Source organism: Saccoglossus kowalevskii, chromosome 5, assembly GCF_978046115.1.
Source record: "Saccoglossus kowalevskii chromosome 5, keSacKowa6.1, whole genome shotgun sequence".
Taxonomy (NCBI): domain Eukaryota; kingdom Metazoa; phylum Hemichordata; class Enteropneusta; family Harrimaniidae; genus Saccoglossus; species Saccoglossus kowalevskii.
In genome coordinates this window covers 43,622,310-43,639,773 of record NC_140645.1, presented here as the reverse complement: position 1 = coordinate 43,639,773, position 17,464 = coordinate 43,622,310, and the positions used below count along the sequence as shown (strand labels likewise).

The following is a 17,464-nucleotide window of genomic DNA, read 5'->3' as shown; positions in this document are numbered from 1 at the left end:
AGATGTACAGATATAGGTCACACGACTTGCGTCAATACGAATACGCACGGTGGCCGTGAATATGTAGATGTACAGATATAGGTCACACAACTGGCGTCAATACGAATACGCACGGTGGCCGTGAATATGTAGATGTACAGATATAGGTCACACAACTTGTGTCAATACGAATACGCACGGTGGCCGTGAATATGTAGATGTACAGATATAGGTCACACGACTTGTGTCAATACGAATACGTTTAATTCATAAACCCTACTTTGATGCGTATTTTGAATGTCACCGGCTCCATGAAATCACACACATAGACGAAAACGGGACAATTAAAAGCCACAGCAGGTCTTGAGCTTTGGCTATGTATATGATTCACGGCAGCGTCGGTGTACAGGTTTTCGGCCAAATAAAACACTTTCAGTCGAAGATTATATGCTACTGGTGTCTCGTCAGTTACTTGAACTCGCTATATTTTCGTTTTGAAGTAGCGTGTTACACTATTTGATGGACGAAACCGTCATTGAATGTCAATGTCTCTCTCTGCACGAGTGTTATGTGCAAATATCTTGAGGTAATGAGAAGGGTACACATATTGCATTTTTATTGTATTCCATGATTGGGAAAGTACCCGTATTCTGGTTATTTCAACGTAAACAATCGGATCTCAACCAAAAGTCGCAATCGTTAGTGAATAATCTCGGCAAGTGGCTTAAGCCTTTTCACTGACATTCTCGTACAGAATAGGGGTCGACTCATCTGTTGGTGTTCAACCTTAGTCAGCATTTTAACACGGGTTCATCGTCAAAAGATGATGGTATGATGGCATGCGGGTATGAAGAACGACAACGCTACTTGTATTTGACTGGTTTTAACAATATGCTTCAGATACAAGTTGTGACTCACCACGTGTCGCACAATAATAAGACATACAGTTTAGTAAACCAATAAAAATTGAAATGTTTTCGTTATAAATGAAGTTTACCAGCAATCTTATAATAAAAACACTTAATTTTACTGGCTCTATATATATATATATATATATATATATATATATATATATATATATATATATATATATATATATATATATATATATATATATATATATATATAGTGCATCTTTAGAAATCGTGCTTTTTAAGATTCCCGAAATAAAAAATGTGATATATATTCATAGCCAACACGTTTGAAAATACGTTGATCTACCCTCTCTTCACTTACCTTAAACACGTCTTTGTGGGGAGGGTACTGCAATCATTGTATCATATTGTGCAAATGGGAAGATTGGCCGCTTTTGTACAACCCAAACGTTCGTATAACATCTACAAAATGTGATCGCGGTTATTTTTTTCGTTAAATGATTCAAATTTAAAAAATTAAAGCAAATCTTCGTATTCTTCTTTTTTCGCACTGTTATCAGCAACTATTATATCAATACAACGAATGTTTTGATGTTTTAAAGGTTGAAGTTATTTACCTAATTTATTATTATTATGAATACATAAGTATTTATTTCAGTAACATAATATGACTAAAATAAACAGTGTTACGTTATCACACACACTTTACGATGCAATGAATATGAAATGGATATGCAGGTATCTGTTATTCAGTAGTCACATGAACACTCATGTTTGCTGGTACCACGGGACACTCAACACAGTAACACATCGAATAGATGAGAATACAAATATAATTGTATATTATTCCACATGATTACAAACTATTGCCATGGTTATAATCCTTTCGTATATTAAACCGTTAGTTGAAGTGAGACCCATAATCCGTGCGTCATAAAAGTGCGTGCTAAGTAAATTGCGATCGGCCACTGAGAGAATATTGGTTGTCGCGTTAGACCGGTAGACCCAAGTTTAAATCCTATCTTAGGCGAAACATGAAAAGGGCAATCCCCTACTCTGGATGAGAGTGTGCCACAGACTCAATTGGAAGGCCAGTTTCACTGGCCGAGATTCATTCACTAACGAATGCGACTTTGGGGCAACCTTGGTTCAGATCCGTTGGTGCTTGTTTTTTACCGAGCCTGTTTGACGCCAGGATAGCGCATTAAAAATGTCATTTGATAAGGATATGGCCGCACAGCCCTGTCATGTAGTGCCAAACATCGGGCGTCGCTCCTTCAAAATCAAGCTGAAACTCTTTGTGTCAGCAAAATTTGTCCCTAAAAATGCAGGAAATAGCGTTTCATATGGTCTAGATTTCCAAATTTTCAAGGGCGAGCGTGCCCCTGTAAGATTGCACCAGTTGTGAATATATATTCGTAGTAACATGCACTATTAGTAACATACTATTCATTCTATATTACAATTGCTAGTCAACACAATAGGGTAACATAGGGTACATATGATTTAATTATAATTCTATCGGAGAACTCAAAAAATATTAATTTGAAGCGTGTATCCTACGGTTAAATACACAAATGAAAATATATATATATATAGAAGACCCCGTTAAAGTAATATTATTTATAACAAAATGTTGCTAAGTTCGACATTGTATTGTTTTCATAATAATATTACATGTAAAAAATGAAAGTGCAATATAAATTTTATCCACTAAGCGATAAATGAACACATGTGACTGTCCACATTATATAAACACAATATAAGTAAGAATCATGTAATTATCAAAATTTGTTTAATTTTTAATGTTATTTCGTTATTAATAGACAAGCGAAACATCGGCGCAATCTCGACCGATTTTCAAACACCAAATGACACTCGTTGTATTGTTTCGAATAACAGTATAGTCTAGCTTCGATGTATACTTTATTAACACAAAAAATATACTAAAATAGTGAAAACAAGCATCAAATATTTATCGATCACGTGGAGTTACATGTTCTGGTAACACATACAAACATTGAATAGATAATGTGACAAATTATGTGATTACTGATTAATGAGAAACTAACCAATCAAGGAAGGAGATTGATGACAAAAAGTTCGGATCCTATTGACCCTTGACCCTTGACCCGATATATAAGTATTGCTATAATGTAAATGAATAACCTCCTCCATCACCCCCACCGTTTTTATTTTTTTTGCGAATGGAATAACCTAAGGACAATAAAAGAGCTGGCACCGCGTTGATAATTTCATTCTCTGTGACAGCGAGAAAGATTTCAACAATGTTTTCACAAGGTGTGATTGTTTCTATTGTACTGGCTCTAACATTGGTTACTGCAGCAATTGAAAAGGTATGTATACTTTGTATACACTTGTAAGTTATATTTATAAAGTGTTTGTCACATTTAAAAAAACTTAAACTAATTTCGGACCGATTAGTATATTTTACATTTCGAATCTGTCCACACTTTTTGCAAAATATTAGCATCCATTATCAATGTTGCATGATTGATCAATATTGTATTCATAAATGTCGCTTGTAGCAAAGCTGAAATTAAATCTTATTAGCATGTTCTTTTTATAGTATTTGGTTGTATTATCGGCAACGCGGTTGAAAGCGCTTTCAGTTTCACCGTAAAGTTGTACGGCGTATTGAACGGTTGAACAAAAATCCCTTGCATACGAACACCTAATTACGCGAAGAACATAGAACGCTTTCCTGGGGTATTTGAAACCGAAATTGTCATCTGACTGTAAGACCGTCGCTGATTGGCTGCTGAGCTGGAATGCCAATTTTTGGTTTCAAATACCCCTGGAAAGTGTTCTATGTTCTTCGTGTAATTAGGTGTTCTTATTTAAGGGATTTTTCCACACAAAAACGCCGAATTCGGCCGAAATTTTGTTATCGGTTGGCTTAATATAACCCCAACGGATCGCATTTTTGTGAAAGATTTGTATTTTTGTCCAGATTTATCTCAAAAACGCGTTTCACAACTTGTCTCTTATTTAGTTTTATGCTGCATTCAAAATGGCGGCCCCCATATAGTAAATATCGTATTTATTTTATTATCACGTGTGCGCCAGCCCTGAGTACATGCTAACATACACTTGTCTTTGAGTATGCACTGAGAGAATGACCCTCAGTATAAATTGAACTTTATTAGATAGACCTGACCAGACACTGCCATCCAATCATGTCACTGATAGATTATACAATTTTTTCACACATTTATGGGGCATATACATCACTCATAGAAAGCAAAAAACAATCTTCATGATGTAGAACTACAGATCAAAACGATAATGACGCTTCGACACCGCCGTCGTGTTACCCACTTATGCTGTATAAGCGTTTTGTCACTAGAGGACGCGATTTATGGGAAAGGTGTATTAAAACTGCCCATGGGCGACACAAACACACGCAAACGAATTCTTTCTCCGGGATTATAAGTGAAACAACCTGAGATTGTTAACAAATAAACGACGACAGATCTGAATTAAATATCTGACTTGGCAGTCCAGTCCTCTCATGCAATTATCTCTCAACATACGTAGTCATCGTGGATGCATACATGATGTACAATTTCTACTAAGAAATACTCCCGCCTTCCAGCCATGAATCATTCGCGTATTTCCTATGATTGTTTACAGCGTCCATTATGTGAAAATAATGTTCCATCTAAACCGTATGGATGTATATCCGACACTGCGGGTGTTGCCATGTGTATTAGTGAAGACCAGATATGTGATGGCCTGACCGACTGTGGTGACGGATCAGACGAACAAGATTGTGGTAAGTACAGATTGAGAGAAAAGTTTACGCCAATTATAGTAGTTGGCGTTCATGAGATGCCGTCGACAATATTGAGTAAATAGACTGTGAAATTTTATTTCCAACATAACCACGATCACACCGTAGATGAGTGTAAGGTGAGAAGGTGAGTTGTTGAGAAGGTGGAATTAGTTTAATCAATGAAGGCGTAAATCAGGCGCGGTTCTAGCTTCTGAGTGATCAATGTAAACTTATGGTGAATATTACAGAATGATTTGTTATGGGGAAATTATGTTGATCTTGACTGGTACTTATAATGTAATTAATTTTTCAACGCCGAATCACTTAAGATTTATCAATGGCGCCCTCTAACATAATTCAAACATAATTTTACACAGTGATATAGTCACCTTAGCCCAAATGGAAATTTGAATACGGCGACTTGACGCCGGTTTGTGATCAATTATTTAGTGTAATTAGTATTTTATCACATTCATTTCTTCCATATTCCCTATTCGTTTAATAATAAGATTACAGTAAATGGTACGGCACTGCAGATGGCAAGTGCCCGGCTCCAAATCAAAATGCGTCGGGTGCTGGTGGTATGGCTGTTCTTGGGCCACAATTTAACGAGGCTCACAACTATTTTCGATGTCTCCATGGCGCCCAGAATATGACGTACGACGTGTTGCTTCAAGAAGGCGATGCCAAAAATGCTGCTGACAATAGCGCCGCTTCTGGCACACTGACACACACCTACAGCGGCGAGAATTTGGCGGGTGTACAAATTAGTGTCTCGAAGACTACAGGTATATAATTTTTTTTTAAATATTATACACGGTCACATACAGAGGTTCTGATTTTATTGTAACGTCACATTCGCTTTCGCACCCACACACTTCTATGTCCACACGATAAATGTTAACACACACTGGAAAGATGTTTTGTTCACACCATACGAGTTTATACTAAGAGTCAGGAGACCATTACTATAAATCACGCCCGCTAGTGACAATACGCTTCTATAACGTAAATGGGTGACTCAAAGGCCGTAATCCACCATCAACGAAAATTATGTTTGACTATCTTCTAAATGACAAACGACTTACATTCTTGGATTCACTTACTTACGTCTTGGATTCACTTATACACGTCATCACTAGACTTAATACTTTTTTCATAATTTGAAGGATTTGGTATCACCAAGTTGTGGTACGACGAGGTGAATGACTATAATTATGATGACCCATCTAAAAGTACCGGTACTGTAGGTAAGTGAACGTAAGAATTCCTTCATTATTTTCCACCTCCCCCCATCAAGCTTCAATATGCCTAATTAAAATGTCGAATTGCCTTTATTTTATTGTGATATTTTATAGCTGTAAAGTTGTGAAGCTGGTTCATGGTCATCGTCAGAAAAAAAAAACTTGAACTACTAAGACCAAGCATGACATATAGTTTGTCTACTTTTTCAATTTACTAGTTTCATTTTACAATTCGCACAGAGCCTTGAAAACTAGTCGCCTTTTAAACATTTGTTCTTTTGTAAGTCACTCCACAAGCATACATAGCTATCAATCTACCCATCAAAACAACGATCAATGAGACAAGAGTCTCTAATACAATTTGTGTTGCTTCGCCGACGCATCGTATCATAATGTTTAATGGTTGTCAAACGATGTCTATACGTTCAACCTGTCTTGCACGGACCAATCATATTACTTGGTTGATCACATGGAATGATGATATCAAAACATGTCACGTGATGATGGCTTTATCACATGTGCATCATGATAATAATCCATTTATTTTACAGGACACTTTACTCAAGTTGTATGGAATTCGAGCACGAGCCTCGGATGTAACTTTGCCGTAGACATTAATGGCAATACGCAGTTTGCCTGTGAATATCGCCCTCCCGGCAACGTACAGGGCCAAGTACAGGATAACGTCTTCAGACCCATTGATGAAGGAGAGAGCCGATAGTCGGTCAAAACCACGACCTACTTTGAATATAATACCGGCTAGTTTTTCAGACTACCTGTTATTCTCGCCATTTTGTTCTCTTACTTGAGAACACTAATCTACATAGCGGGGCATATTGCCTTATGCATTGGTTCTACATAGGTTCAACTCGGTACAGCATGAACACATCTCAGATTAATATGTCTAATTAAAGGGTGGTGGTCGTCGCACAGCTTACTGTAATATATGGGACTCATAGCGACGCATACAATGCGTGTAAAGTAGCGCTGTGCGACGACCACACTACTTTTCATTTCTATATACAGTAAATCTAACATTAATGTACTAAATAACAGTGTTGTCAAACATTGCTTCGTAATGTATATTTTTGATCCACCGATCTGCAAGGAACAAATAAAAACAGTGCAAACATACGAGAAACATGTTTATTGTCAAGGCATGTGAGCAATTAAATTACGTATGAACGAGTATATATCATAGTGTAATTTAAGGTATATATGCAGGTTTTTATTAGCAAAATAATCTTGGCTATAGACTGTTAAAATTTCGCAGCATTGTGAATAGCGGAACATACTAAAAAGACGATTTTAAAATATACCAAGCTGGCATGACAGAGTGTCTGATTTTTCCGCGGTGTTTAAAAAAACAGCATCTCGTTGCCGATTTTTCTGTAATTTCCAGGGTATTCCAGCACGGTGATCGTTACAGCGAAAGAAAACATGTTTACTTCAAGTTCAATGTTGAAATGCCTTTGGAGTAAACAATGCGTGGAAACATTTTTTAGTTTCGCCCACAATGCGAAAATACTTGAAATCCATGCGCAAAAATAAATCGCGCTATCGGGCCTTCCTCCTACATGAAAATGTTCTAAGATGTCCCGTGTACTGTATGTGTTGTACTTATGGGGAGACAGCGGTGACGTCATTAGCATTTTCTTTGAGCTCGTTTGAAGCACTTCTCTTCTGTGCCACGTCTACAAATATTGCATGTTTTTAAGTAAAGTCGGTAAATTTTATTTAAAGTTACAAGTCTCTGAGCGATCGTATCGTTCATTCATTAACAGTATGTGTTATGGCAATAATACCACGAACTACTTTAATTACAATCAAGTAGTTTGTTCCACCACTGTGTTGCATGATTATAATGTCGTTATACGCCTGGTAATTTAACAAAGTACATTACTTTGCCCAGTCACATTACGTCCAGTCTATCAATACCGCGTAAACACGTGGGAGAAAGGTATTATGCTGGTAGCAGTAACTAGTGTAAACTTGTGTCAATGTCAACGCAGATGGGCGGAATATGACCCAAAATAAAACTGCATCATGGCTGTGACGAATGTTCGCAAACCGGACGTCATTCCTAATTCAGTATTCAGGTATATTTATATAACAATTCATTGTAACGAGTCATTGTTTAGGGCGGGTCATATTTTCGAAAAGTTTCAGCAATTGCGGGTGGTCCTGTCAGAACGACTGGAATTGCCAGTATGTCTTCCCAAACTCTCGCTGCAAATTATAGAACAACTTTCCCTTTATTTTTTTAACACAAGCCTTATATCAGCACAGCATGCAGTGGTCTTTCTGTCGACTAAGCTAAACTGGTAGGTGGGCGGAATGCAAAGAATGATACGTAATAAATAAATAAATAAATAAATAAATAAATAAAATAAATAAATAAATAAATAAATAAATAAATAAATAAATAAATAAATAAATAAATAAATAAATAAATAAATAAATAAATAAATAAATAAATAAATAAATAAATAAATAAATATATCAGGTGTGTGTGTCGTGTACATCTGTGTCGTTTTTTTTTGCGCCCATCATACCATCAATAACTTCACACTATCACGTGACACGTAACGCTTTCTGGGACTAATCTATACTATACTTCAATTATTCGTACAAACTACACGACAAGTATGAAATGTAGTATGCGATGGTTGCAGTATCCAGGAGCCACACATGTTTATTACAGGTATTCCCCTTACATATGTTAACATAGACGAAATAATTCATGCTAAAGCCCAATCGCGAATACATCGACCGCCAAGGAAAAACCAGATATAAAAACTAGTGGAAACCTTTACCCGACGCAATGTCAGATGTACCTAGGTTGGACGTCAGCGTTGTGTACGACTGTGTAGAATTGAATCTTATGGTATTCGAGGTGAAAATGAAGTCATACAATATGCTAACTTTTTGTTAATGTTGATATTGTGGGGATTACCGGTAAGTTAATTTTACGAACGCGAAACACGCATTGTGACAATGGAACTCGAAGCGTTTCTTAACAGGGAACTGTGTAACGGCGGTAAGAAGCAGCGAAACAATTTTCTACCGGCTATAATAACATGGTCGACTTTCAGTGTACTTTGTGTACCTGTATCACGTGACATTTGTTTGTTGTCGACACAATCAACGAATACAAATGACTTGTTTTGTATTATTCATTCTCCTTCTAATCTGATTCCATAGTCCCATATACCATCTTGAAAACGCTCAGACTCGATTGCGCAGAATTGTCGTTGGTCGACTGTATCCCGGCTAGTTCCCCATACGTTCGAAGAAAGCTATTTTCATTCACTGACAATAGCACAGCATGACGCGACCAGATACTCATTCACACTTTATAGTAAAAAACACTCTCATACAATGACACATAATGTTTGATATCACATTTAGTATATGCCTATTCATAAACATTCTTTTTACAAAATACCGTGTATTCCCAACCCAGTTCTAAAACACCTGTTTTGTGAGGGGTTTACATATATGTTTTACATATACAAGGTTTTAAATTGTTGGTTAAATTGTGTTAATTTAATATACTTATATGTTATTCTAATCGCAAATTGCACCTCCTTACTTATGTGTTTGGGGCGCCGTTGATTATTGCCGTACATGAATGCGGCCGGTATAAAAATAAACGAACGTGAAAAAAAATTAAATGACTTATGTTGAATACATTTTAAGAAACATTTAGTCTCGGGAACCTGAGTATGATGTGCCGCGAGATTTTAATAATTCTGAATCCAAACGAATTTAACATCATCGCGAATATGCGACTCACCGTGGACAGCTTATCAGGGAGTTACACGTTTAAAATGGCGCAAAACGAGTGCGGAATACCGGAAGGAGGGGGTACATAGTGATCGTATCCATAGACAAATTCATTCAGACGTAGACAAATTTTTAGAAAGAATTGTGCTATTATTGATGTGAATATTTTACAAATCTTAAAGACGTTATGAGCAAATTAAAGCAGGAATTATTAATTCAAGAGAATACGCCACCACAGAGTTCGTTTTTTTATATTAATGCATTTATTTAAAAAACCCATCAAATGAATATTTTAAAATTATCACGCAGTTCTCAGCGCTGGCAAAGTGACCACCTGTGTACTGCAGGTATCTCCGTCTTCAAGTAAACGTTTTTCCGTTACTTTAATTACAATCAAGTAGTTTGTTCCACCACTGTGTTGAATGATTATAATGTCGTTATACGCCGGTAATTTAACACAGTACATTACTTTGCCCTTTCACACAATGAATGTAACTTGTCTTTACGTCCAGTCTATCAATACCGTGTAAACACGTGGGGGAAAGGTATTATGCTGGTAGCAGTTACTAGTGTAAACTTGTGTCAATGTCAACGCAGATGGGCGGAATATGACCCAAAATAGAACTGCATCATGGCTGTGACGAATGTTCGCAAACCGGACGTCATTCCTAATTCAATATCCAGGTATATTTATATAACAATTCATTTAGGAAAGTTAAAAGAGATAGACCATTGTCATTGTCACGAGTCATTGTTCAGGGCGGGTCATATTTTTGAAAACTTTCAGCAATTGCGGGTGGTCCTGTCAGAACGACTGGAATTGCCAGTACGTCTCCCTAAACTCTTGTTGCAAATTATAGTACAACTTTCCCTTTATTTTTTTAACACAAGCCTTATATCAGCACAGCATGCAGTGGTCTTTCTGTCGACTAAGCTAAACTGGTAGCTGGGCGGAATGCAAAGAATGATACGTAATTAATTAATAAATAAATAAAAACATATATTAGGTGTGTGTGTCGTGTACATCTGTGTCGTTTTTTTTTTGCGCCCATCATCCATTAATAACCTTTACACTATCACGTGGCACGTGACGCTTTCTGTGACTAATCTATACGATACTTCAATTATTCGTACACACTACACGACAAGTAAGAAATGTAGTATGCGATGGTTGCAGTACCCAGGAGCCACACAGGTTTATTACAGGTATTCCCCTTACATATGTTAACATAGACGAAATAATTCATGCTAAAGCCCAATCGCGAATACATCGACCGCCAAGGAAAAACCAGATATAAAAACTAGTGGAAACCTTTACCCGACGTAATGTCAGATGTACCTAGGTTGGACGTCAGCGTCATCCATATATTAAGAACAATATATATTTATGAAAATAAAAATAAATGAATACAATAGAATACTCTTCCGACTATATTAGTCATGAACACCTGGCTACTTAGCCACTAACCAATCAGAGCAGGTGAAATCCCACCTGTTAATAATTTACTTACGAATATATAACAATTAACTGCTAATCTACGAAACGCAGATAGTTTATCAATATGTGAATAAGTATCGATTATTTCAAACAAGGGGAACAAAACACAGTGGCACTGTCAGGGCACAGCGGTAGTATGTGGTGTATCATCACATCTCACTGCTGTGATTGGTTGAAACTCAGTCACATGACATTGAATAAAAATGGATATTACATGGTATATTGACCGCCAAGTAGATATTACATGGGTTTATCACATGAATTGCGTCACTGAAATTACTGCGCAATGATACTGCGCATAAAAAATTGTCGTTCGTCGGCTGCACTGGTGCTTCCCATGCCGTTTTTGCTTTCGGGGTTGCTTTCAAGGTTTTGAAGAAACTTTAGCCATCCGAAATAGACAGTGAACGTATTAATATTAAGTAAGATACTCTGTTTTGATGTTTGGGGTATTCTTTATAATAATAATAATAATAATAATAATAATAATAATAATAATAATAATAATAATAATAATAATAATCGTATCCTTATTTGAATATTGACTCAAAAAAAGAAAATTACAATAATGATGAAAAACTGTAGAAGTAACAGATTGAGAGCGCTATAATTGAAAAGAATAATATTTATTTAGGGGCAGCTGGTAGTTTTTTGAAATTATTTTCTCTGGCACTGAAACAATAATAGACGTAGCTTGCTAGTTTTGTTATTTTTTGGTTGTTATTGCTTGTTAGCATTGTAATCAATTTATTAGTATTTATGTTGTTGCAATGTAATAAATTTATTTCCTTCAATATTTCAGTTCTCTCATTTTCATACAGCTTGCATTCAATTAAGAAATGCATTTCATCTTCAATCTTATTTTGGTCGCAAACAGTGCTACAATTTCTACCAATGCAAGGAATTTTTTTGTATCGTCCTTTTTCTATTTCTAAAGTATGGGCACTAATTCTCTATTTTGTTAATGCTGCTCTATGTTTTGCATTTGTTACTGTTAGATAATTGTCATAATGGCAATTTTTCTTTAGCAGTATGTATGTACGCAGCTTATTCTCTTTTTTTTGTTTTTATTATTATTATTATTATCAGCATGCATTTGTTCTTGACTCTTGTTTTCGAATACAGTTTTGAATTTAATGCAAACTGTGTTGATTAGATTGGTGTTATAATTCGGATCATTATTTTCCCACGATTTATTCATCTCCAAATAGTGCAGAATGAAGCAAAAATATACGGCAAAGCCGCCACTGAAACGTCGCAGCCGGGATCGCTGCGGCGCGTTCTATGCTGTTAGCATTTCAAGTTCTGCTTGTTCCACGCCGATGCTAGCTGAAAACGCTCTAAGCATTGTGTCAACACAGGTGGCGCTATTCAGCACAGACCTTATGACGCATAACTAGCCCCTGAAGGCTAAATATCCATCTGCCAACATTTTACTCAGTATTTCTTCCGCGGAACTATATACAATTTATTTTCTTGTTTTGTACACATTCTTTACCGCTTTTTAGCAAGATTTAATCTTCAATGAGTTGATCAATTAAAATAACGTATAGCACTCATCAGAATGCCTTACTTTATTAACATTAAAATGCATGTACATTGGGAGTTCAAGGTCTAATTTTTCTCAATAGATCGATATTTGGATCAATGTTGAGACCAATTGTTACGTCACAGCCTATATATGTTCAGGATACGAATGATGCGCTTAGAAAACTAGAGTTATTTCGTTGCACACCAGATAAACCCAGATTTTTATTTTCTAATGATTTAAAATCATTTTATACATTTATCCCGCACACTGATGGACTGTTTACTTTACAACATTTTCTAAATAAAAGAGCAGTTAAGGATCCTCCCACGTTTGTGTTGGTGAGCCTAGCGAAACTAGTTTTGAACGGGAATTGTTTTTGTTATTTAATGCTAAACATTATATACAAAAACGAGGTGTTGCAATGGGTAGTTGTTTTGGTTCGAGCTATACATGTTTATTCATGTCATATCAGGAGTAATAATTCATTTTTCGTCTTTTCAAGGCACTAAAGCAGAACTAAGGGTTGATGGTGATCTGATTTCTACTTCTATTTACACGAAACCTTCTGATTCACATTGTTATTTACAGTATGAATCATCACATCCTACTGGAATGAAGGTCTCCATACCTTACTCACAGTTACTCCGCGTACGCCGTATTTGCAGCGATGATACTGATTTCCGTAACTAGGCGGGTAATTTATGTGATTACTTCAAAAAACGGGGTTATCCTCGTAATATCACTGGGAAAGCATTGGTCAATTAAAGAGGGTTATTGGTACACACGGGGAAAAGGGGGGACCCAGAGAAATATGGTTCTGTCGACCCAGGTATAATACTTGTGTTTTTATTACTGACTCCAATCGTAGGTTTAGTCCCAAGGGAAATGTTCTGGTCAATAATGCTTTCAGTTGTATTACGATGAATGTTGTATATTGCAGTTCATGTTATAAATGCGGGAAACTTTATATTGGATCCAGGGTTCGTCGATTGGGTGATCGGTTTGCCGAGCATCTACGACAATCAAGACAAGTTTTTATCCGATTTCACTTCATTTTAATTCTAGTGAACAAAACATTACAGTTTTGTCTATTTCTGGTGTATGTGTTGTCAATGGCAACGAAAATCAGCTCAGGCGTGTCGAGGAGGGAACTATATTCCGCCTTGAAACAAAAGAACCCCAATGGAATTATAAAACCTAGGCGCGTTGACGCTGCAGGTCGGCGTCCGAACTCCACACAGTTCGATGCGCGTTACTTCTCATTCTACAAGCCGAGTTCGATTCTAACGCGGGTCATGACCCGAGTAAGTACGACCTACGTCATGCCTTGTTATTGCTCATACGCAGCATCGTAACCCGGGAAATTACAAACGAACGGCAAAATCTACACTCGCGGATATATACAATATGACCAACAACTTTCAAGAATTTATCCCTTTTCAGCAGTTACAGAAGAGACTGAAGCTGGTTTTATTTTTTATATTTTATCTAATTTCATATCAATCGCTGCGTTAATTACGATATTTTTGCGTAGGAAATATGTTCCTAGAATCCGGGATTTCGCTGAAGTAATCGTACCGGAGTACTCATTATGTGATTTTTGTTTTCACTTTCGAATCAGCCGAGGTGTGTTTAATTATATTTTAGAGCGGATTGGATATTTACTTATATCAGAACATGCCGGTGGCAGACAGCAGGTTTCCCCAGAGAAGCAACTAATGATTTGTATTTGGTACTTAGTAAACTAAGAGTCAATGAGAGAAGTAAGCAATACCTTCGACATTTCGAAGTCGGCAGTGCATGGTATTGTGCGAAATATTGCCAACATTTTCAACACGGGACTTAGAAATGTAAGTTTAATGTATTTAGAAATAAATTAATAGTATGATAATTGTGAAATGAATCTGATTTGAATGATATATTGGACTCGCAGTAAAGCATACCCTAAATCTAATTTCAAAACGAATGTAAATATACTTTCGGTTTTACGTTTTTCGGTTACGTTTATGCTAATATAATAATATGCTAATATGTTTATGCTGTTTAACCTCATGGTAAATTGGTCGCTTAGACACTGCAAAACCAAAAACGTTTACAAAATCATTGAATTGCCTAATTAGAGAGTGTGAGAAAGTGTCCTGTTCTCTTCTACTGGCCGACATCTCCAGTTTCACTTTCTCACTGTCTTCAGCTTCAATAACACTTTAAGCGTAACGACGGTTATAGAAAGCAAACACATCACATCTAGTCCCCGGGAAAGCGTCAATTGTTATATTTAGAGAAATTGAGAATTATATACTGATTTTCATATCATATTTTGAGTTTCGAATCTCAATAATTCGTTCAAGTAACTACAATGGGTAACAGTGTAGTATAACTTGCTTCATCTTATTTAATTTCCAAATGTGGTAGATATTAAAAACAAAGTTGAATTAATGCGCCATTATTCATGACTCAATCATTCCATCTGTTTGCTTTTTGTGAATGAAAGTTGACTTTGCTGCTTAAAAGCATGAAAATCAATGAAGTACAAAGTATCATAAGTGTATTTGTTAATGTAACAGCACAGAAACCCATGAACAACCGTACAATATTTGTCCATTTACCAACTCAACATGACTATGTACTTATCATATTTTGGGAATCGTTCGACAAAGAACACTTCGACAATGAGAAAGTCTATGCTCGCAACTTTATACACAAAATAAAAACAAAAGAATTTAATTAAAAGTGGACACACAGACCCCAGGTTATTCAGTATGATAAAAACAAAAGTACTAGCACGATATAACGTTACAATCGAACTCAGCCCCCGGGGCGACGACGCGAACGCACTCACGCAGATCGCCGCAAACCAATCGAATAGCGCCACCTGTGTTGACACAATGTGAAAATAGTTCCGACCACTTTTTCCCACAGCTCCACGCGCGGTATGTGTCAGATCGGATGGTTTGCGGCAATCTGCGTGTCTATGGAATAGAAGGTGTAGTACGTTCGTGAGAATGTGATTTCAATCACTTCTACGGCATTCTGACATTTTTATCTGCGAGTGGTTAAATAACTTGCATTTGAGAATTTCTCAATGCATTTCAAAAATATTATACTCGATAAATTGAGTGGTTCACACTGCTGAAAATAGCGTTTACTGTGTGTATTTCGCAGTTTTTTTTCAGCAAACAATATATGTATAATATTGAGTAATGTGAAACTTGTTATAATACATCAAATAAAATGTTGCATACTTAAAATATAAGTGTTGTTATTTTGTGGGAGTGCGGGTGTGAGTAGTGTATGGTAGATGTGATTGTGCATGGTGGATGGTCTGCTCGATGTGATGTCTCGGCGTCAGCAATATTATGGTCATGACCACTATCCCATTGGGCAAGCAACAAATCGTGATATTACCCTCACAAACATGTGTTATTATTTAACTACAGCCACTATTGGTCACACTCTTCACACGCTGTACATAAATTGGAAACCGTCAATGTCTTAGCTACATATTTTAAACTGCTATTGCAGCCTTAGTTAATGTGTAACACATTTGACGGAGAAAGTTGACCAAGGAATAAGTTCAAAATCACAGCATCAATCAAAGCATGTAGAACATCTCTTAACGAAATAGCTATTGCGATTTATATCGAATAACCCAAAATTTAGAGAAAGTGTTTTTATTAATGATCTCGGTCAGAGATGTTTCTGACTGAAATTACGTCGGCAGTTGGCCTCAGCGAATTATAGTCAATATTGCGGTATTGTCAATCATATAATGAAATAACACACAGGGACGCTAAAGAGTCACGTGTTATGAAACTAACTTCACTGTGGTGTAATTCTTAAAACGTAATACCGAAATTTGACACACGGACACAATTCAAACTACAATATACGCCCATTAAAAAAACAAGACGACATGACGCGTGGAGTGGCAACAACATGTATGTACGTTTTGAGCGATGAACACGAGTTTTAAAAAAAAACATTTTAAGCAATATTATTAGTATTGTTGCATTTACCAGTGTCACACGCAACGTAATATTACCGTAATTGGTATAGTACAGGTGTGATGGTTCAAATACCAAAATGGCAACAGTAACAGAAAGAATTCCCTGGCGGTGATGATAAAATACGAACACGGATCCAAAAGACGAGGTTTCAACTGGTACTGGTATTATTATACTCTGCAAACATCAAGTACAATAACGCGGTAAAACTCCACTACTCCAATAACTAGATACTTAAACTCCAATACAATTCAACGAGATCTCCGATCTGATCTCAGTGCTGAACAACTCCCCTATATATACCCACACTGTCTATAAATAGACCACTACATCAGCATACATAATGAGTCTGGAACTTACTACAAATTTCTAGAATGTTCCATTACCTTCTATTGCCTCCTACAGTGTTCTGTTACCTATTCAACCAGTTTCTAAAAATTCCACCCAGACACAGTACGGTTCTAGTACATTCTCAGTCATACGGAAGTGGTAAACAAGTCGTATGCGACAACCAGGTTTATCTGTTTGAGCGGAAATACGGAAATCAGTGATATTTGGGCCAGTAAAAGTTTATTTAACTCTTGGTATAAAAATAAATGAGACGATAATGATTGGATGCACATCAACCAAAGAATAGTGATGTCAAGATAAGTCCACTGATAACAAATGTCACAGAAAGGATTTATAGTGGACAACACTACATCCTTAACGGCATCCCGAAACAAACATGACAGAAATTACTATG

The 17,464-nt window shown here is 36.5% G+C and overlaps 1 protein-coding gene across 1 annotated transcript; it reads left to right on the top strand.

Annotated features, from left to right (window-relative positions):
* Positions 1-3,117: 3,117 nt before the first annotated feature.
* LOC100375435 (Golgi-associated plant pathogenesis-related protein 1-like) lies at positions 3,118-7,038 on the top strand. The gene is made up of 5 exons (XM_085499723.1): positions 3,118-3,211; positions 4,512-4,653; positions 5,163-5,441; positions 5,823-5,903; positions 6,449-7,038. Exons 1-5 carry the CDS (start codon positions 3,143-3,145, stop codon positions 6,616-6,618), a joined length of 741 nt encoding a protein of 246 aa, XP_085355849.1. The 5' UTR covers positions 3,118-3,142; the 3' UTR covers positions 6,619-7,038.
* Positions 7,039-17,464: the final 10,426 nt, after the last annotated feature.